Raw genomic sequence first — 22,332 nt, forward strand, 5'->3', positions numbered from 1 at the left:
ATCCCCAGCAGGAAATTTAATATGACAATCAAGTGGATTGTGCAGATTACAGTTATGTCCAGCAGTGAAGGCAGTTTTTGTAAGCAGAGAAACTTGATCTTTGGAGAACTACAGACACTGTTTAGAAATGATGATTAATTGGTAACGGAACTGCATAAGAACTAGTGTTGGGTTCGAGTCCGAGTCCAGTGAAACTCAACTGTTTGTCAGTATCTTAACCTTGTTTTAACCTTTACAACTAGAAAAAGGCAATGTCAGTTTAAATGTAACAAACGCAAACCTCTATTGCATCTTGCCATTTTGATTTTTGCTCAGCAAACTTAAAGTCATGTAACAGAAGTTATGGCTGACTCTATTTATGTATTGTGACTTATTTCAGATTTTTTAAATGTGAAATGTTATAGAACGGGACTTGACTTTATTCATTGTTACAGTAAATGTATAAATGCAAGGGTGGGGTTGGGGGATTGTGACTGGGGTAGCTTGGTGGACCTGAAGAGCAGAAAATGCACCTCCTATCTCTGATTGTGTTTTTGGTTTTATATGAGTATAGAATTTTTTCTTGCATCAAAATGAGGCTGTGAGGGATAAACTTGTGTATAAAACTGTGTATAAAAGCCCTACATGTGCTCATGTTTTGATCACAGCCAACTCACACCTGTTTTATTTTTGAATGCATTTTGAATGCATTTATAGATAGTAAATTTCATTATGTAAGGAATAATTGACGACGGCCCGTTGAACTATTAGAAAAGAATGCACACTTAAGGTGTTTTTGGACCAATAAAAACTATTGCTGCAAAGAGTTATTTTAAATTATTTTTTCTATGAAGTAGTGCTGTCAACCAATTAACTGCGATTAATCGCATCCAAAATAAAAGTTTTTGTTTACATAATATATGTGTGTACACTGTCTATATTTATTATGTATATATAAATACAAACACATGCATGTATATATTTAAGAAAAATGTTGTTTATATATTAAATATATTTATATATAATATACAATATAAGAATATAAATATATAAATGTATATACATAAATATTTTCAAAATATATACTGTATGTATGTGTATTTATATATACGTAATAAATATACACAGCACACATAAATATATTATGTAAACAAAAACTTTTATTTTGGATGCGATTAATCGTTTGACAGCACTTCTTTGAAGCTAGAAGCTGCCACAATGATTAAAAATAATAATAATTTCAAAACAAGAGCAAAAACTAATACTAAACTAATGAAAGTAAAACATTCTCAAGCTTACTGAAGGCAAGTAAACAGTCTAATTATTAATTACAAGCAAAAGGATAAATAAATATATTCATCAAAAATACATATGTGAAATAGTTTTTCAGCTAGGTCTATACAGGCTACTACAGAATTAGCCTGCTGCAGACATTTAATGAATTAAACGTAAAAATAAAACACTACACAGTCTTTACTGTATGCATTAAATATAAATGATTCTTATTAAAGTTACTAAACTGATTTAGTCAAGAGCAATGAGTGATGTTCTCCTTTTCTTTTGTTTGTTTGTTGTTTGATTAACATTTATGACGCAGTCAGCAGCAGCAGGTTTACGCTGCTGTCACTTTAAGACCTGATGCACAGATAAAATGTTTTGACACATCTGTACTTCTCTCAACAGTTCAGGTTCACTTAAGAAAAAAACTGACTGCATTTATGTGAATAGTCTCCAAGATGGGTATTTTGACACAACTTTTCATGTAAGTGTGTAGCAATAACATGCAAAATGGAATTTAATTCAACATTTGCACGCTGACTGACAGGCGCTTTCTCTGTGTGAGCACAGAAACCCATCAGCTTTCAAGCACCGGACAAGACTTAAAAACACATGCGGAAACTGAAATCACTTTCGTGATAATGCATCGAGTCAGTGACATTTCTGAGTCCTCTAAAAAATTGTACTCGAGACCGGACTCGAGTCAGAGTACCCCAACTCTAATAACAACCACAAAAATGTGTTTGCAATCCTGATGATCTCTGATGAAAGGTGGCAGAAACACACCCAACACGTATTTTTGCAGGAATTACACTAGTTGTACAGTGCTTCATTTCCCATTATAGTTATCTCGTGTCACAGGTCTCATTTGGTTCTCTTCTCTCCAGTGTATTCCATGTGCTGGATCCTTTTTCTTTTCCAGGGAAAGCAAAGGAAAAATATCAACCGCCTGTCATTTCTCTTGTTTCCATGGTTACAGGCCATTGTGGACACGGTTGACAACCTCCTGAGGCCAGAAGCCCTTAAATCCTGGGAGGACATGAATTCCACGGAGCAAACACATGCTGCCACTATGTTACTCGATACCCTGGAGGAAGGAGCCTTTGTCCTTGCAGACAACCTGATCGAGCCCGCAGTCGTCCGAGTGCCTGCCGAGAACATCAGTAAGTGCTTTCATCTTAGCCGGCAGCTTTTGATGTAAATGATGACGGTTCGATTCGAGCCACGTGTCTGACCTGCCGCTTATGACTGATGGAGTTTTCCAGGAGTAATGTGTGTGTATGAAAACCAAAGCAGAACGAAACCGAACTTGCAAGAATGCTCGGAAGAGTTAGTTAAAACCAATGCCGGAATAATGGACTAGTTCACCCAAAAATGAAAGTTTGCTGAACATTTACTCATCCTTGGGCCATCCAAGATGTAGATGAGTTTGTTTCTTCATCAGAGCATTGCATCACTTGCTCATCAATGGATGCTCTGCAGTGAATGGGTGCCGTCAGAATGAGAGTCCAAACAGCTGATAAAAGCATCACAATAATCCACACCACTCCAGTCCATCAGTTAACATCTGGAGAAGACAAAAGCTGCGTGTTTGTAAGAAAGAAATCCATCATTATACGTGTTTAACTCTCTATCCATAACATTGCTTCCTCCAGTGAAAAAGTCGCCTGGTCTGAATCAGGAGAGAAATCTGCACAGATCAAGCACCGTTTACAAGCCAAAACAGCTCTAAACAAATATGTGTGTGGATTTTGATGTGAGAGAGAACAGGAGATGGACTTTATCACTAGAGGAAGCGTTATTATGGATTATGGAGTCGTATTTAAGCCAGAAGCAACGGTTTGAGGTTAAAACGCCTTGATGGATTTGTTTCTGAAAAACACGCAGCTTTTCTCTTCTCAAGATGTTAACTGATGGACTGGAGTGGTGTGGATTACTTGTGGATTATTGTGATGTTTTTATCAGCTGTTTGGACTCTCATTCTGACGGCACCCATTCACTGCAGAGCATTCATTGCTGAGCAAGTGATGGAATGTGATATAAACGTTTGTGGTATAAAAGCCATGCTTTGTCCAGTTAGGTTTAGCTTCTTTATCTTACATATCTTACATTTATAGCAAGCACTGATTCTCACTGATTTTAACTAAAACATACATGAGAAAAAAAAGCATCATAGTCAACAAATTTATGCACTAATTAGAATGTGTAAAACATGTTGTCACTGCGCTTTTTCCATAAAAACAAGAGTTAAAAATTACATGTTGAGTACTGACTAAACTTATAAGAGATTTTCAATAAAGACAATCTAACAGCTTTGTGAAATTATCACTGGAACTGCCCTGAGAGTTTAGGTGAAGAAATGCATTTTTTCTTTGTAATAATAAATACACTTTGACACTGTGCTGTTGGGTTTATATTTATTATTGCACCCACTTGTGGGCCGTTGATTGAAAAATCCGATGTCCACTGATCTCTTCCTATAACTGAAATAATGCCTTTGGAGATTTGGAAATATTTAAGTGAAAAAATAATTATTTTCAGCCTTGTTGACAGTCATGCTGCTTTGACACTGTGGTAAAAGTAGGACATTTGGCAAATGGATGTAGTCTTTTGCACATTGCTGCAGTGCGGCTGGAAGAGTTAAGTATTTGAAATATTCAGCTGCAGATCCTCAGCGGTAACGAAATAGTATAGAGAGCAGATAAATGATTAATTAATCAGGCAACTCGCATATAAGACAGTATGCAAATCCAACACACTGAAGCAGCAGAAGAACTTCAGCAGGTCTTGCATTAGCAGATTCGCTCCAGTTACTGTTTCATGTACCTTCTTCAGCGCTGAGCTTTTGAGTATAATTATGTATGAATTTAAACGGCACAGGATTTGTCATTTTTCTTTCTGTGCCCATCTACATCTGGAGACCTCTGCAACAGTGTGTTATTCAATCAATAGATGTTCTTGCCTCATAAAAAGGCATTTTGTCTCTTATAATTTTGTACATGCTTAGATAATGAAGGTTATAGTGGGTTTATTGAATATACTGTTCATCAGACATGTTATCATAACTAAGCAAGGTCTCAATGAATGTGTTTTTGTGGGCAGTTTGACTGATAACAGTGCTTTAAACGAGAGTAACCAACACTGCTTTTGCTGCCAGACACGTCCATCTCTGCAGATATCAGCTTTCCCGTGGAAAGAGAAGAAAAGACAAAGCGACCCTACACTGCTTAATTTAGAGAACCTTTCCCGGCAGATTCGATCTGGGCTCGAGAAATCATTGTGCTGATTGCTATTTACAGCCACAGATATGAGAATCTCCCAGGCAGTGAATAATGCAGGAATCTGAGCCGTTGACGGCTGTACAAGAGTTTACAGCGAACGAGTCAAATCTCAGGTTGCATTTGTCAGGTTGAATGTAGCAATCTGCCCTTCTTGAGTTTGCTAACCAGGCTTTATACAGTTTACAACCTATAAAAAAAATCCACCGAAAAGGCCACCAATTTAGTTTTTCTATCTTTCCTTTTAATAGGAGACTCTGACTTAAGTTGAGTGAAATACTATTTTAAAATCAAGTCTTGTACAAATTGATGACATGCAGGTAGTGTGGATTTAGGATGTGCAGTTTGGTTTTAAAAAAGTTTAAATTTGCATGTACAATTTGTGAAATATGTTGGGTGTAGGCAAATGGATTGAACGTGTATATCTGGAGGAGACTATTGTGAGCCAGTTTACTTGAAATCGATTACTTTTTATTATTATATTCTAAATAACAAGAGCGGTTGATTTGTAAAACAGAAGGCAGTTTTCATTTTAGATTCACCGACAGTTAGAATGACTACATAAGTGAAAAGCATTTGTAAAGGAAATGCTTTTAGGCATCATGAGTGGAATCCATAGCGTAATCAAAAATGTTATGATTTAGATACGGCTGTTGTCTCGGGTGCATGTAAATAGGTGGATATTGTTCAGTTCTGCAATTTTTCATGAATGCATTCATCACTGTGAAAGGGCTGAAACCAAATCGACTTCGCTCCGGTCTCAGCATGTGGCGACTTTAACCATTCAGATGCTGAGAGGATCCAGCCCAGGCCCCTGCCAGTGGAATTTATTAGTAATGTGATCTCATTCATATAAGACAGCTTTGTGCACTCATCTGTCATTTCACTGTACAGGCCTCTGGGTTACTGAAGGCTTTTTCCTTTTAACCTTGGCTCAGTGCTTTTTGACTCCCTTTATTTTCTTCTCAATCCTTTTGTGTAGCTATGTGTTGTTGTTCTCAGCCATATAAAAATGTGGCCATGAAACCATGAAAATGTAGATGCTGTTGTAAATAATAGTGAAAATCACTTTTTAAACTGTTGTTCCATTATTACCCCCTTAGCTGATTTTGACCCAAATACATTGAAAGCAAATAGGGATGCAGTCTGTAAAGCTTTATCTCTCAGATCTCTTGCTTTCACATCAAAAGGGAAATGAATGTCAGAAATCATAACAGTCAATGCAGCATCTGTAGGAAAGGAAGTCTCATCTTTCAGTTAAAAGCGCCAATTTTAGTATAAGGTAATGAAGAAGCTTTTCTCTTTTTTAAAGGCACAAGTTAATTTTCTTGAGAAAAATGTTCATTGTTAAAGAGAAAACATTTTCTGCTTACATTAGACAATACACCTTTGTGTTCTCTGCCTCTCATTTGAAAATTATATGATGTGGTACAAATGCAGAGTTTGTTGGCCCGAGGTGCATTAGAAAACTTTGAAACCATCTTCTCAATTCACTCTTTTATATGTGCACAATGTCTCGTTTTAATTAAATTACCTCGCATTGGCTTAATGAAACAGTCCTTCATTTCCATCTGGCAGAAGAATGTGAGAACCTGAATGTGAGAAGCCATTTATGCAACTGCCATTGTCTCGTGTTTTGTTTAATAAGACACCAAATGGCACATAGGAATCCATATCTTTCTGCTTTTCTTTCTTCATTCAGTGTTGGACGTGTACGTGCTGAGCACCGATGGCCAAATTCAGGACTTCAGGTTTCCACAGACCAGCAAAAGAGGAGCCACGATTCAGCTCTCAGCAAACATGGTCAAACTAAACAGTAAAAATGGTAAATAAAAGCAAGGTTATAGTCATTTCAAATGCTTTAATGCAAGGCCTTCAGATGCTTAGTTAATGAAGTCAATGATTTTCCTGATCTGTAGGACATAAACACTCTGCACAAGTACTTAGTCAGTGCATTGCAAGCTTTACATTCATTACATGCTTTCTTGCATTTCTGTAGCTGTAGCAAATATCAGTACTCAAGGACAGCATTGAATATTCTTCCACATGATGTTATTCTGGTTGCTAGCGAAAACATGCTTGTAAGATCTAAAGTGCTCATCAATGTTCTCTTTGATCTTTTGTTCCACTTTGACAGTTGTTAACCTGAAAGAGAAAGTTCAAAATAAGAAAAAGATATAGATATTTTATGACCCTAAGTCAGTTTAAAGATAATATCAGTTTATTTTTCTATCGAAATCCAGTAAGTACTAATGATGTTCTCCTATCATTTATTTACTCAAGGTGTTGCCAAGTTGGTTTTTGTCCTGTATAAGCACTTGGGGCATTTCCTTAGTACGGAGAACGCCACGGTGAGGCTGATGGGAGAGGGCGGAGTCAGAAACCACACCCTGACTGTCAACTCCCACATCCTCTCCGCCTCCATCAACAAAGAATCCAACCGCGTGTTTGTGTCCGAACCACTCATCTTCACTCTGGCGCATTTGGATGTAAGAATTGAAAAGCTTAATTAAAGACATGTTTCTCTTTCTTTGCAATTTCAATTTTAAAGGGGTCCTATTATGCTCTTTTACGAAGTCTTGATTTTGTTTTGGGGGTGTACTAGAACAGGCTCTCATACTAGGTTGTTCGAAAAACACATAATTTTTCACATATTTTACATTATTACACACCTCTCTCCCCAGTCTGGCATGAACCGCTCGAATAGTTCCTGTATCAAATGAAAGCCTGCCTTCTGAAATACGAAATGTGCTGTGATTGGTTAGCTGGGCCAGTGTGTGTTGTGATTGGTTAGCTGGGCCAGTGTCTGCTGTGATTGGTTAGCTGGGCCAGTGTGTGTTGTGATTGGTTATATATATATATTGCGTCAATATCAAATCAATTTGAGCGTGATTTAAACCCAGATGATTGTAACCACTCTAAGTCTTGGGAAAGCTAGCGTGTCTCCGACATAGTGATAACACTCATTGCCTTCTCTAGTGCAGCTCAACCAGGTCTCGTCCCATTCGTCGATATTTGTGATATCACAAATCCTGGAAAATATGCGTTGTAGTCCAAACGAGTCGTTCGTTGTACTTTTTGAAAAGTGATTTCTGTTAAATAAAATATCTCCTTTTGAAGGGGACTTTGAGCTTTGTAACTTTGCAGATCTTTTTTATGCTCAAACAGCAACATTACAGACTAACTAAAGTTGAAAAAGTGAAAAAGCATAATAGGACCCCTTTAATATTAGTTTACTTTTCGTTAACTAATATTTTTGTCATAGTTTTCATTAACGAAATTAACACTACTTAAAGGGTCTTACCCAGTAACACACTATGCCAAATATAAAATAAATTCCAGAAATGATGAGGAAGAAAGTAATTAAAATACATCAGTCATTTAAGTTTAAGTGGGCAATTAGCTTTTCACGTGGGTGGTGGGTGTAAGACAACTTCTTATGCTTCAATAAAAAAGTATTTAATCAGATTGCCTTTGATTCATGTTGTATTTTATTTTAATATCTACAACTATTTAATATCATACCATTTTTATCATGTTGGGGGTAAATACATTTTCACAGCACTGTATTTATATGAAACAGGTGCTGAAAAACAGTCAAGGGCCAGAGTAAGGCCAATCTATTTGCTTCAAAATCTAAAGAGAAGAAAGATTAAAAATTCTTAGTTTCAATAGAATTACTGGTACCTGAGATGTATCTTGTTATAGCATAAAATATGGGGCGTGTTATTTTAAATAACCAAGTAAACAGTGCCTTCTGATTTTAGGACCGAGTTAAAATTAGAGCCTTGAAAAACATGCTTAAACAAAATCAAAGAACATACTTGTCAGTCAACATGGTTTATTAATAGAGATTGTTGATCAAGGAAAACAATGTTTGGGTATGAAAGGTTTAAATCTCTCAACCTGGCAGATGTCAGCTGTCACGTTCAAATAAAATGACATGTTTCTCCGTTTATCAGACTGAGAACTACTTCAATCCAAACTGCTCATTTTGGAACTATTCTGAGAGGAGCATGACAGGATACTGGTCAACACAAGGCTGCAAACTCCTCGCGACAAACAAGACTCACACCACTTGCTCCTGCAGTCACCTGACTAACTTTGCAATCCTGATGGCTCATCGAGATGCACATGCGGTGAGTATCAACTGGTCCCATCCAGCCCTGTGGTGGGACATCCGGTATAGAGGAAATCAACATAATGATTCAGTTAGTAACTATAATCCAACAGCTACTCTTCAGAGCCAATTTTCTGCTTTCTGCCTTTCATATAACCATGATGCTGTTGAGTATTGAGTCTCTTGAGTTTCCAGAATGTCATTTTCTTCTGCTGATACATTCATTGGACATAATTTGTGCTCATCACAGCAACAGCAACGTATCTCTACAAGAGAACAAATGAATATATTGCAGCTCTTTCTTAATATAATTCTTAATCTACTTTGATGAATGACTCTCTTGGGTCACTTGTAGATTTCTGGGAACAATGCAATTATGTCAGTATGTCAGTTGTTTGATAGCACCAAACATTATACGATATGCTAGCATAGCTGTCATTTAAGCTGTAATGAATGTGGAAATCATGGGTTTTGTTGTGCAACTGTTTATATGGTCTTGGTCCACAAACTTACCTAACTGCTGCAACTGTGGATAGATATATAACCATTACGACAGCAGAATCTTATTTTCTGCCTACATATTACATAGATATTGTGTTTTGTCCTGTTGAATCAGGAATATTAAAAAAGATTCCCTTTCTACTTAAGAGTTTTCTTTAAACAATATAATTATGATGCACACAATCTGTTGTGCTCCTGAAATAAATCTTTATTGGAAGTACTTACAAGATTGTAAAAGTTGTGTTGTTAGTAAGGTAGAGAAATGGAAATCATTGATTTCATAAATGGAAATCAAGCCAAGTAAATATCACATTATTTTCAACCAAGCAGTAATTGAACCAGTGCCTGCAGTGCTGGAAGAGACAATTAAAAGCCTTGGATGCTGGTCTGATGTAAACCTAAATAACAGGCAAGTACAACAAATAAAGGAGGATATAATCACTGGCCTCAAGCATATCAACAGTACTGCTCTCCTACGAAAGAAAGGGCAACAGCCCAAATTGGAGGCACCAGAGTTTCAGCTGCCCTGTCTTTCTGGCCAATTACCTTGTTCGAAGTCGCCCTTTCACAGGTCAGCAAGCTGGGGTATTTGATTAGCTCACATATGAGAAGTGGCTTGGATTACCAAGATATGTCAGCAGGATAGGACTGTATGATAAGATGGTTCTTTCACTCCCAATTATGAGCCTTATGAAGGAATACAAATGTGCTAAAGTTAGGTTAGACATGATACTCAAACAGTCCCAAGATATCATTGTGAGAGAGGCCGCTCTATCCCTAGTAATGGACGGAAATGCAATCCACCATCAGCAGATGCAAAGTCACCCCCTTGACACTGGGATATTGTAGGCCAGGTACAGCATGGAAGAAAGGGTTTGGGGGAAGCAAGCCCACATTGTAAAATGGCATCACCAGCCGACAACTTGTGGTGGAAGAGATGCACCAATCAAGAACAAGTCTACAATCACTAAAGCCATATCTCAAACCAAGCAAGACAGCTGGGTGAGATGGGAGAGTATTGATAAGAAAATAACTACCTGCAAAGACCTGTGGAATATGGTGGAAGAATGAGTTTTCTCATCTGTGCCACAAATGAGGTCCTTCCTTGTCCTATAAACCTAAATTGAACTTGACCACAAAGAACAACAACCAATGCTATGCCTCAGAATGCCCAGTCAACCCACCCATTTCTGATATCTTTGCTTAAGTAAGGAAAAGCAGAGTCCTTGCTTCCTAAGGCTGGCCCACTGGTTGCCACCAGGGACTGGAAAATGACATTGACCTAGACCAGAAACTTGGATACCTTTCTCATGGAAATCGCCAGCACCAACCTGAGACCAAATCTTGCTCTGTGGTCCAGATTACAGCACTATGTCTTCATTGTCCAAGTTCTTTGGGAGGACTCTGTGGATGAGGCACATGAGCAGAAGAGGCTGCGATATGCCAACCTTGCAGGAGAAACAGAGATTTGAGACTGGAACATCCAGATGTGCCCAGTCGAGGTGAGATGCATTGGATCCAATATAATTCTCAGCTCCTGAGGGTACCGAGAATTAGAGGAGAGTCCAGCAGGTAGTAAAGTAAAGACATTTGTGGAGGACACAGAGCAAAACAATCATTGACTATGGCTGAAAAGGAAGGACGGCTCCTGGACCAACAATTGAGACCATAAGAGACCAGGGCTGCGTTTCTCAAAAGCATCGTGAGATAAGTTGATTGTAAAGATTATTGGTGGCAATGTATCTACGATTTACTTAGGCTTACGATGCTTTTGGGAAACTGCCCTGATCAGCCCACTGCTTGTTAAACTAGATGGCTCTTTGCAGTGTTGGCAATCTTTGCGTCCTGGCAGCCGTGCACTCTGAGCAATCATTGACTGTGGCTAAAATGTAAGGACACCACCTGGACCAGCAATTGAGCACCATAAGAGACCAAAAGGTGGCAAGACATACGCCCAAACCTAAACAGCCCACTGCTTGTCAAACAAGGTGTAGCTCCTCACAGTGTTAATCTTTGGATCATGGTAGTCATGCACTCAGAGAAACAGCTAAACATCAAGAGGCATTGATTAACTAGATATCAAGAACGACTGGCTGTAGGACATACATCAGGGTCTAAAGAGCCTGTGGTGGGCGAACCTCATTAGAGGGTGTATTAGTGTTGGGCGATATGCTTAATTTTCATATCGTCCTATCGTCAGCCTGTGAGATCGCTGATACACGATATTATTGTGCTAATTTATTATTTCCTTAGTTATTCAAAAAGCAGCTACAGAAAGCGAGCAAAGAACATATGCATTACCAAAGAACATCATCACTAGCTCAGTCTAGCGTGAGCTTATGCACTCCCGTGAATCAGTGAATCTACACTGTATGATGAATAAATATCTTATACTTGCATTGCACGTACATCTGCACTTTGTTGTTTATGATGAGAGAATTCGCGGGTCAGAATTCAGTCATCGTGCACTGAACAACAAAATTCCGCTGTTTCAGCGATGACTCATCTGAATGCATCTGATTGGCCATTGCATTCATAAACTCAACAGAATTGTGTGTGATTGGATATAATGCGCAACACTGTAAAAACGCAGAAAAAGAAATATAATGGAACAAATAAGCCCTAATATTAATTAGATAGTTTTACTACACTCTTAAAAATAAAGGTGCTTCAAAAGGTTCTTCAAGCGATGCCATAGAAGAACCATTTTTTGTTCCGCAAAGAACCATTGAGTCAAAGGTTCTTTAAAGAACCATCTCTTTCTTACCTTTTTATAATCTGAAGAACCTTCTTTCGCCACAAAGAACCTTTTGTGAAACAGAAAGGTTCTTCAGATGTTAAAGGTTCTTTATGGAACCATTTAGACAAAAAGGTTCTTCTATGGCATCGTGAAGCACCTTTATTTTTAAGAGTGTAGCCTGATAATAATAATAATAATAATAATAATAATAATAATTATTATTATTATTATAATAATCGTCTTGCTATCATCAAAGGCATCAGCCACAGGCGATATCTCTGACTAGCGTTGATACACGATACTATAATCTATCGGCACAACCCATAGGGTGTATTATGATAAACTGGTAAAACACCCAAGGATGCTGAGGTACACAACTGATGATGTGTCTCAATACAATCCTTTAAGCTTCTGCCCAGCATGATCCACAGGGATGGTGCTTTCATGCATACAGCCTTTCAGTAAATGTATAATTTTGTTGTTGTTGTTACTGTTGTTTAGAGGATGTGTAAACAGAACCTGTCAGTGTTAAAACGTCTTTAGCTTCTGTATTGGTGCCATGTGTAAACAAAGACGTAAGATAGATTATTCAAACTCTAGGAAGTTAAGACATTATGATTTAAGACGTCTGCTGTCAAAAACTTGGTCTATACTAGACGTGAGCTTCCATTGTAGTCAATAGCTGTCTCTACTGGAAGTGATCACTGCGGTGCATTGACATCACAGATTCAACAGCATTTTGTTGCTAATATGTAAATAATAGAAAAGTTTATAAAAGATAGCTGCTGTATGTGTGACTAGCACGTTTAAGATGCATTTTTGCTCTACGCATTCAAAAATCAAAAAGGATTAAATTCTGACAAGTGACATGTTCGAGTTAAGTAACTGGTTAATGCTTATGTTTATTTTTCAAGGGTGTGGGAAGCGTTCACGAGCTCCTGCTGACAGGTATCACACGAATGGGCATCGCCGTTTCACTCGTCTGCCTTGCCATTAGCATCTTCACCTTCTGCTTCTTCCGCGGCCTCCAGAGTGATCGCAACACCATCCACAAGAACCTCTGCATCAACCTCTTCATCGCAGAGCTTCTGTTTCTTGTGGGCATCAATATGACCGAACCTCCGGTGGGTACATTTTTTGCACGCTGGGCGGGGGGCGGGGTATTGGTGTGAAGAGGGCTTATTTTAACCCTAGTGAGCTGCCTATATTTTTAGGCATCAAACCATAGGCAGGTTTGTTTGATTCTTTGTGTTTATTTCTTCCTGCTCAGATTGTGTGCTCTGTGATTGCTGGAGTTCTGCATTTCTTCTTTCTTGCCGCATTTGCCTGGATGTGTTTGGAGGCCGTTCAGTTGTTCCTCATGCTTGTGGAGGTCTTTGAGAGTGAATTTTCCAGACGAAAATACTATTACGCATCTGGCTACCTGTTCCCCTGTGTGGTGGTTGGCATTTCAGCAGCCATCGACTATAAGAGCTATGGGACGAGGAAAGCGTGAGTAATGTTGTTTATTGATATCGGCTTGCAGTTTAAATGCAGATACAGACCTCCCTCTGTCCATTAATGCTGTTAATATTAAACAATGTTGACAATTGAAAACCAGCCACTGCTCTTGACTGTAACTTTAGCTTTAATAAGTATTAAAGTATTAATTCTAATGAATCTTTCTGGGTAACACTTTAGTTTAGGGGCCAATTTTCACTGTTAATTACTTGCTTATTAGCATGCATATTACTAGCATATTGGCTGTTTATTAGTACTTATAAATCACATGTTAATGCATTATTCAGCATTTTTTAGATGGCTTAACCCTACCCAATACCTAAACTTAACAACTACCTTACTAACTATTAATGAGCAGCAAGTTTGGAGCTTATTGAGGCAAAAGTCATCATAAATAGTTAGTTAATAGTGAGAATTGGACCTTAAAATAAAGTAACCTTTTTCTGAATATTTGCTTGGTTACTTGATACTACTGTTAGATTCCTGATAAGCTACACTGCTTACTTTATTTGTATCTTTGCTTTATTGAAAACTTGAGTTTTGTACTTAAATTACTTGTTTTGCTATGGTACCAAAATTGTATTGATTTCATCATTACATTTTGGTATATATACTGTCACTGTAAAATAAAATTACTTACATTGTGATAATACAGTATTTTTGTCATACCATCCAAGTGGACCGTTAACGCTTTCTCCAATGGTAGATCTCACTAAATCTCTGATTAAATTTCTAGAATATTACGGTGGTTATCACTGTCAAACATCCCAATATTTGGGGCAGCCTGAGTGTCTTCTTTCCGTTAGACAAAACAATATTTTATGGCAGTGTTTCCCAACACTGCTTCTGGATGGAGGCACACCAACAGTGCATTCTTTCGACCTCTTCCTAATCAAACACACCTGATTCAACTCATCAGCTCGTTAGTAAGACCTGAAATTGATGGGTTAGAAAAGGGTGACATCCAAAATGTGGAGTGCCTCTGGAAACAGGGTTGGGAAACACTGATTTAGGGAATTCATTCCCTCCAATGAAATTGGTTGTCACTCTCAAAACTTTGCAGTGTGTTCATAGCTTTAAGTAATTGCTTTCTTTCTTTTTTTCCTCTTTCCAGATGTTGGTTGAGGGTTGATAATCATTTCATTTGGAGTTTCATTGGCCCTGTTACGTTCATCATAATGGTAAGTTTTTAACATTTCCCACGAATACCTTTATTTACAGTTGGTGTATGGAATTTTAATTTAATTGCCATATTTTCATCGTGTTGTGGTTCTTGGCGATGTGTTGAATTGTCTGTAGTTTCTTCAGTACAGTTCCAACTGAATGCATGTTTTGTTTGCATGTCTTGGTAATGTATGTTGCATTCAAATAGCTCAGTAATATTTCTTCTTATTGGTTGATAATTTACTGTACGCTGTTTAATTTTGTTTGGTCCGTAATGATCACTGTGTTCCCATTGGTCAGACTTCATTCGTAGGGTGAAACTTCTTCCATTTAATAATTATTGAGGCTACTGTGCTCTTGGAAACCGTCAATAGAGCAGATGTTTTTGTGACCTTCACCAGATCTGTACCTAGACACAACCCAGTCTCTGAGCTCTGCAGGCATTTTCTTTGACCTTATGGCTTGGTTTTTGCTCTAATATCCTGATTTGCAGCTGTTAGACCTTATATAGACTGGTGTGGGTTTTTCAAAATCATGTCTAATCAATTGAATTTGCCACACATGGACTGGAATCAAAGGGTAAAAACAACATGAACCACAGAAATGGGATTCACCTGAGCTAAACGTCAAGTGCTTTGTCATTATTGGGTAAAATACAGTAATAATTATTTAAAAATAATCACAAATGAAAGCATTTTAAATTAGCATTTTAAGGCTGCAACATAACAAAATGTGGAGAAATGAAGGGAGTGCTCTCCACTGTCACGAGTAGGGACTACAGGGACTTACAGTACAGCTATGGATAGATGAAGTTGTAACTATACTGATATGAATTATGGCATAATTGTGCTTGGTGAGAATGTCTTTTTCACAATGAAAAGTAGAAAAATTATCCACACCATTTTCTAAAATGAAATGCCCTGAAATGCAGAGATACTGAAGTGTGCAGTCTGTGCTGTTTAATTTATACATGCACTTACTTTAAATGTGCATACAGCGGCTTTTCAGAACAAGAAACGGTTACACCTAATACATCCGTGTTCCTCCTGTCTCAGCGAGATCTCGTTCTGTAACCATGAATTTAAAGCAAATGGGTGCATCGCATATCTAGGCCACATTTTACCCCAAAAGCAAAGCTAAAACCCTTTGTGTAGGACCATTTCTTTATCCATTTATTTAAATATGACATTGATTTCTCCCTCAAGTTCTCATTATCATAATGCTTGGCACTTTATCGCAAAATATCTTGCTCATGACAATTAAGCAGATCCTCCCCTGTACCTTTCAACGGGAAATACTAAGATATACTTCAACAGGCTCAGTCAGCTAGCAGGGTAACGTGTCTCTGAACTCAAACTGGTTTATATTAAACTTGTGCTCATGGCTCTATTTTGGGGAATGGAAGGGTGAGATGGAGGAAGGGAGGCACAGAGGTGCTTCGGCTGGTCTTGTGCCATGCCTGGCCGTCTCATCAGATCTGTGTCATCACTCCCAGCTGTGTTATAAATGCATTCCTGGCCTCTCCACACATGCCGGAGCGAAGCGGCTCCTGGTGGCTCAGCAGCAACACTCAACAGCACCATAATCAATGATCTAACAGACCCCACCTCTCTTTCTCTCTCTCTCTCTCTCTCTCTCTCATGTCTTTTCCTTGTGTCAGTTGAGCTGTTTCTCCTTTCTAATCTCCTACTTCTGGTTTTTAATACCACTTTTTTGTGCTGCAGGCATGAATTATACCTTAAAGAGAGGTGTGCTATTTCTTTTCAGACGTACAATTTTTGCCCTGCGGTCAAAAAATAAAAATAAACGGGTGAAAAAGCTAATATTAAAGGAGGGACCTGCACCAAATAGAGTCCAGAGATGTGGAAAACCATGTTTTTTCACTATATACAGAAGATTTAATTATATCTCTTATCAAATAAATAAATAATGATATAATTCATAATCAAAATAACTGTTAACAGTACAGCATGGTGCTAGCAATACCAAGAGAACAATAAATCTTATTCACAGGGAATGCATGTGCTGATAAAATATGAACGTTTACAATATTTTCATCTGAGTATAAGCTGCACCGAGTCAAAATTGCATTGTTGAGGGGGAAAAAAAAACACACTGATAAATCACATGGGTTGTATAGTTATATTGTATACAAAACAAGAATGAAGAATATGAGTATGAAATAAACAAATTAGAGTGGCATTCATTACAAACATCATTTATTACAAACACGAAGCGAAAGCAAACAGAATAACCGGTGTGTGGGAAGTGCGCTAAATAAACTTCACATGCCTTACCTTGCCTGAGAAAAACAAACCATTAAAGTTGAATGTGAGGAGATCCACAAGAAAACATATCTGTACAAACGCTCAGACCATTAATTCACCGACAAACTAGAAAAACAGATAGAAATAACTATCTGGTCTACTGTGTTTTTCTTTTTAGCCATATTGGATGTGAAAATAAGGATTAAAAGTGAATGAAAAGAGGAAGATAGACGTTTATCTGAACAAGTCCCATGTGACTGAAACAAGAGATATACCATGTAGTCCAGGGGAATAACCCTAAATCAAATGTTGCCATATTTGCGATGTGACATTTTGTTGCTGAACTATTATTTCTTTTACAAACATGGCTTTTAATTGCATTGTAAAAGTTGCTTTGCAATACGAGTTGCAGCATGTTTATGTGCCATATTCTACAGTAAGTAAATAGCTTTGGATAAGTCAAATAGAAGTAGCGAACAATTCTAAAGTACTGCCAAATGCAAAGTATATATAGATTTAAACAAATCATTTGCAATTGTTCAAAATGTGATTTTCTTTTTTCTTTCTTTCTTGCTTTTAGTCTTCATCTCCCCCAGTCCTGCTCTTTCTGTAATTCTTTCTGTTTTAGAGCAGGCACTCCTTATTTGAAAGGCTCTGAAAAATGAGTTGAATTCTTTGGTGTTTACATGTGGTTTATGTTGATGATCGACGGAGCAAAGAATTCAGTGCCTTTCTTTTCAAAAGGCATATTCTTTTTCTCTCTCTAGCTGCATTCTGTATATACAGTGTGTGTGTGTGTGTCTGTGTGTGTCTGTGTGTGTCTGTGTGTGTCTGTGTGTGTGTGTGTGTGTGTGTCTGTGAGGGGTAGGTCTAGGGGTAGGGTTGGTGTAGGGCAATAGAATATACGGTCTGTACAGTATAAAAACCATTACGCCTATGGGATGTCCCCACTTTTCACAAAAACAAACCTGTGTGTGTGTTTGTGTGTGTGTGTGTGTGTGTGTGTGTGTGTGTGTGTGTGCGCCTCCAAGAAATAAACCAGATGTGTGTTTTTCATTCTCTTGTATGCAAAGCTAAATGTGCTCACTTATTTGTAATGTAGGTTTACTCATTTTGGATTGAAGTCAAACACAATATACTAATCTAACAACATGTGCTTTACATTTTCAATATGTGACCCACATTTTGGAATAAAACATAGTTTCAAAAATATATAGTTTAAAAATAGTTCTCCACTTACTTTTATGCCATTTTAGACTTGTGTTTTTGAGAATTTAATCAAGTAAACTGTGTAGCGAGAGCTTCTAAAATCAGGATATTGTTATAATATGTGACCCTGGAGCACAAAAGCAGTCTTAAGTCGCTGGGGTATATTTGTAGCAATAGCCAACAATACACTGTATGGGTCAAAATGATCGATTTTTCTTTTATGCCAAAAATCATTAGGATATTAAGTAAAGATCATGTTCCATGAAGATATTTTGTAAATTTCTTACCATAAATATATTAAAACTTAATTTTTGATTAATAATATGCATTGCTAAGAACTTCATTTGGATGACTTTAAAGGCGATTTTCTCAATATTTAGATTTTTTTGCACCCTCAAATAGTTGTATCTCGGCCAAATATTGTCCAATCCTAACAAACCATACATCAATGGAAAGCTTATTTATTCAGCTTTCAGATGATGAAAAATTGACCCTTATGACTGGTTTTGTGGTCCAGGGTCACATATATAGGGGGACATTTGGAAAGTCTGGGGACAAAATAACTTTTGTCACCACCAACTGAATTAAGACAAGCTTCTTTTAATAGAGGTGCTCTATTCTTGTTCCACATATTTAATATAGATGATACTCATTTTTTGTTTCCTGAAGTATGTTTCTTTAAGAGGTCTTCTCTGCTCAGCCTGAATTACATCCCCATGTTCAGGGCGGTGAAGAAAAACACAAGCTCTTGCCAGCAAGCAGACATTTTCAGGGCCAAAGTTATGACTTACGCTCGTCTGAGAAGGCGCCTACGCACAGTTTGTCTCCGATAATCTTTAAGATCAGAGTTAGGAACAAATGGTAGCACTTTGTTTTCTGGGTGATAGTTTATGTCTCGAGAAATATCAACGTTCTTACAAGCTTCTGTACTGACTTGAATCACGTCTTCATCCAAAATCTATTTCAATTGTCATGCTAAGAATGATTAAAAATAGAAAATTTTCAAGACCTTTTCAAATGGTCCATGCATAAAACCATAGTTTATGAGATGTCTTGGAAACTCCCAGCAGAGTTCATGCATTCTTGCATTTTGACGTTGCTGTCTGCTTTTTGAATTATTGTAGGCTATGCTTTGTAGTTCAGATCAGCCAACATAAAAGGTGCTTTATTTTTATTTTTCAATTCCATTGATAGCCGTCTAATAACCTGGTGATCACAGATCCCAAGAAAGATCATTGCACGGTGCTCTTAGGAATGTGAATGTAAATATGAAATGATGTTTGACAAATATGCCATCTGAATGATGAATTGCAATCGTGATTTCCAAGAGCTGTGTGGTCTTCTCAACATGCTTTATCTTTTCCGACAGCTCAATCTCATCTTTCTGGTGGTGACTATGTACAAGATGGTAAAGCACTCAATGTCTATGAAACCTGATTCCAGCCGACTGGAGAGCATACGGTAAGCTCAGTCTTCAATACTGTCTTACACGCTTAGCAGCTGTGCAATTTTACATTCTGACGTTTTCTTTCATGTTTAGAACTTCGTTATTTTGCTGTCGCAACTTATCATCCTGATTGCTTCATTCAAATTGTCAAGATGCTAATAACAACAGCGTGGCCGTTGCATTGTGGCTGAATGAACCGGTTCATGAGGTAGAGGTTGCATCTGGAGCTGGACGTGTAAATACTCAAATACAGCTAATTGGGGTTTATGGGAATAATTACAGAAAACATTAACTAATTAATTTGCTTCCTGCAATGTGAGAGCACAGTCTGACCCTCTTATAAACATTGTCCTTGGGAACTAAATGCATATTTCCAGATGGGCCGTACAATGGGATGATAAGCAAGATGTTTTATTGGACCCAAAGTCGTAATTACTTTTAAACTTGCATCTGGGGGCCGTGAAATCTGCTCTTGTCATGTCCATTAGAAGGGATCGTCTGTTCAGGACATTTGATCCACAGAAATATTGGCTGGAATCTCTAATGGGAAAGAGTCCAGTGATACACGGCTGGGTGGTCTAATGGCTTGAATTTATAGAAGTATTTAGTTTTTTTTCATTTGTGTTTGAGTATTGGGAGTAAAACATAGCACATGAATGCAATAGCCAATCAAAGACAATTAACTAAGTCACTGACGGAGAGGAAATAAGCTCAAATCCACTCAAATCAGCAGCGTTTTGCTCAGCATGACCTCACCGACTCAGTGCTGTCATTATAATCAACAATGATGTCAGTGAGATTGAATAAATGCATAAAACAGCTATAAACTAATTCAGAAACACACAAAGCTAATGCAATCTAACTTCTGTTAATTGACATTAAAGGGATAGTCTGGTTGGCCCATTTATTCACCCTCAAGTCGTTCCAAACCTGTATGAGTTTGTCTTTTGCTGAACACAAAAGAAGATATTTTAAAGAATGTGGGTAACCAAAATGTCTCTGGTACCCATTGACTTACATAGTGTTATATTATATGCTATGAAAGTCATAAATGATAACAGAGACGTAAAAATGTATTTATTTATCATTAGAAACATTACGTCAGGCTTTGCTGAGAGTTTGGCGCTTATAAACAGATATTGTATGATATTGCTCACAAAAGCAACCCAGGCTGATTGGAAATACGTGCTTGTGCTGCACGGATGTTACGTACCTTATTGTGGCAGTTTCAAAGTGAAATATCCAGTGAGTGGCGTTAAAACACGCAATTCAATACGTGACCTTGGCTCGCTTTTATTACGTTAGTGCAGGCATATATTGTGGTGTTTTTATTATGTTGCTTCTGGTACATATTGTTCAGAATTCAAATGTCTGGTGAGTGTTGCTAAAAGATTAATGCTCCATCCCCACATGAAAAAATACTATAGTAATTTATAGTAAAGTGTTTTTGAACCATACTATAGTAACATAGTTGAATTAATTTGTTGTGGTAATTCTATAGATGCTGTGGTAATATAGCAACTGTAGTAATATAAACAAATGACTATTTCTACAATTATAGGGTATATTATATTACAATGCACTACAGTTTACAGTACAGGATTTATTACAGTTTATCAGTTCACTATAGTTAATACTACAGTATGCTGTTGCATTCATTAACAAAGTGTTGTAAATACTATAATATATACAGTATAATACACTTTACTATAGTATGGTTCAAAAACACTATAGTATTTACTATAAATTACTATAGTATTTTTTCATGTTGGAAAATAACAAACCCTCTACGCCAAACCCTACCCGAGAGTGTTAACATTTACATTTAGTCATTTAGCTGACGCTTTTATCCAAAGCGAGAACAATAGAAGCAATCAAAACCAACAAAATAACAATAATAAGCAAATGCTATGACAAGTTAACGAAAGCAAAAGTGTTATTAAAAAGGCATTTGCGCTATTTTAATTTCTCTTATACACAGGCTTCAGCTCACAAGTGCAATATCATATCACCGAGGAGATCTACTGAATTAGAAAACCCATACATATTGAGCTGCATATGTGACACTAACGCATGTTAAAATCGTTTTGGTCGTAACTTAATATTCTGCAAGGAACTGTGTGAAAATGTGGCTTTCTTAATAGAAACTCTGGCCCTGTTAATCATACTTTGTGTGAAAAGGAATAAAAGTTGTCAGAGTTTTGCCGCCTCTAGTGTTCATTTAAACTGGAAACTGCAGCGATTCATACGTTTAGGTACGTTTTTGCAGAAATGTAGGTAGAGGCACGTATTTCCAATGAGCCTGGGTAGATAAAAGAAGGCTATGAAATGTATTTCTAACTGTAATCCTGTGGTTTTCAGGTCCTGGGTGTTTGGTGCTTTTGCACTGCTGTGTCTGGTTTGCCTGACGTGGTCGTTCGGCCTGTTTTTCTTGAACGACTCTTCAGGAATCATGGCGTACCTCTTCACTATCTTCAACACCTTACAAGGGCTGTTCATCTTCATCTTCCACTGTCTTCTGCAGAAGAAGGTAAACCCATGACATACTGAAGGAATCGGTTTGTCAGACGCCACTTTCTTTATTATTGATGGCCGCTGAATGTGTTAAGTATGGAAGCCCGTTTCCACCACTAAAAACTTTTTTCTAACTTTATAACACGCAATTGTGAGTTATAAAGTCAGAACTGCGTGATATAAACTCGAAATTGCGAGAAAAAAACTCAAAAAGAATTACGACTTTATATCTCGCAATTTTGACTTTATAACTCGCAATTTCGAGTTTATATCACGCAGTTCTGACTTTATAACTCACAACTGCGTGTTATAAAGTCAGAATTGCAAGATATGAA

General features: G+C 37.5%; 1 protein-coding gene across 5 annotated transcripts in view; it reads left to right on the forward strand.

The window, feature by feature from the left end:
- adgrl2b.1 (adhesion G protein-coupled receptor L2b, tandem duplicate 1) overlaps positions 1–22,332 on the forward strand; it is a 110,070-nt gene that overhangs the window by 73,986 nt on the left and 13,752 nt on the right. For all 5 annotated transcript variants that reach the window (XM_016449703.1, XM_016449702.1, XM_016449704.1 and 2 more), the window contains 9 exons: positions 2,237–2,420; positions 6,238–6,360; positions 6,819–7,024; positions 8,498–8,674; positions 12,811–13,020; positions 13,167–13,387; positions 14,511–14,577; positions 19,406–19,497; positions 21,845–22,013. In XM_016449703.1, the coding sequence (XP_016305189.1) occupies positions 2,237–2,420; positions 6,238–6,360; positions 6,819–7,024; positions 8,498–8,674; positions 12,811–13,020; positions 13,167–13,387; positions 14,511–14,577; positions 19,406–19,497; positions 21,845–22,013 (1,449 nt within the window). The remainder of the gene's footprint in view (positions 1–2,236; positions 2,421–6,237; positions 6,361–6,818; positions 7,025–8,497; positions 8,675–12,810; positions 13,021–13,166; positions 13,388–14,510; positions 14,578–19,405; positions 19,498–21,844; positions 22,014–22,332) is intronic.

This window comes from Sinocyclocheilus anshuiensis, unplaced genomic scaffold (genome assembly GCF_001515605.1).
Source record: "Sinocyclocheilus anshuiensis isolate Anshui unplaced genomic scaffold, SAMN03320099.WGS_v1.1 scaffold1635, whole genome shotgun sequence".
Taxonomy (NCBI): Eukaryota; Metazoa; Chordata; class Actinopteri; order Cypriniformes; family Cyprinidae; genus Sinocyclocheilus; species Sinocyclocheilus anshuiensis.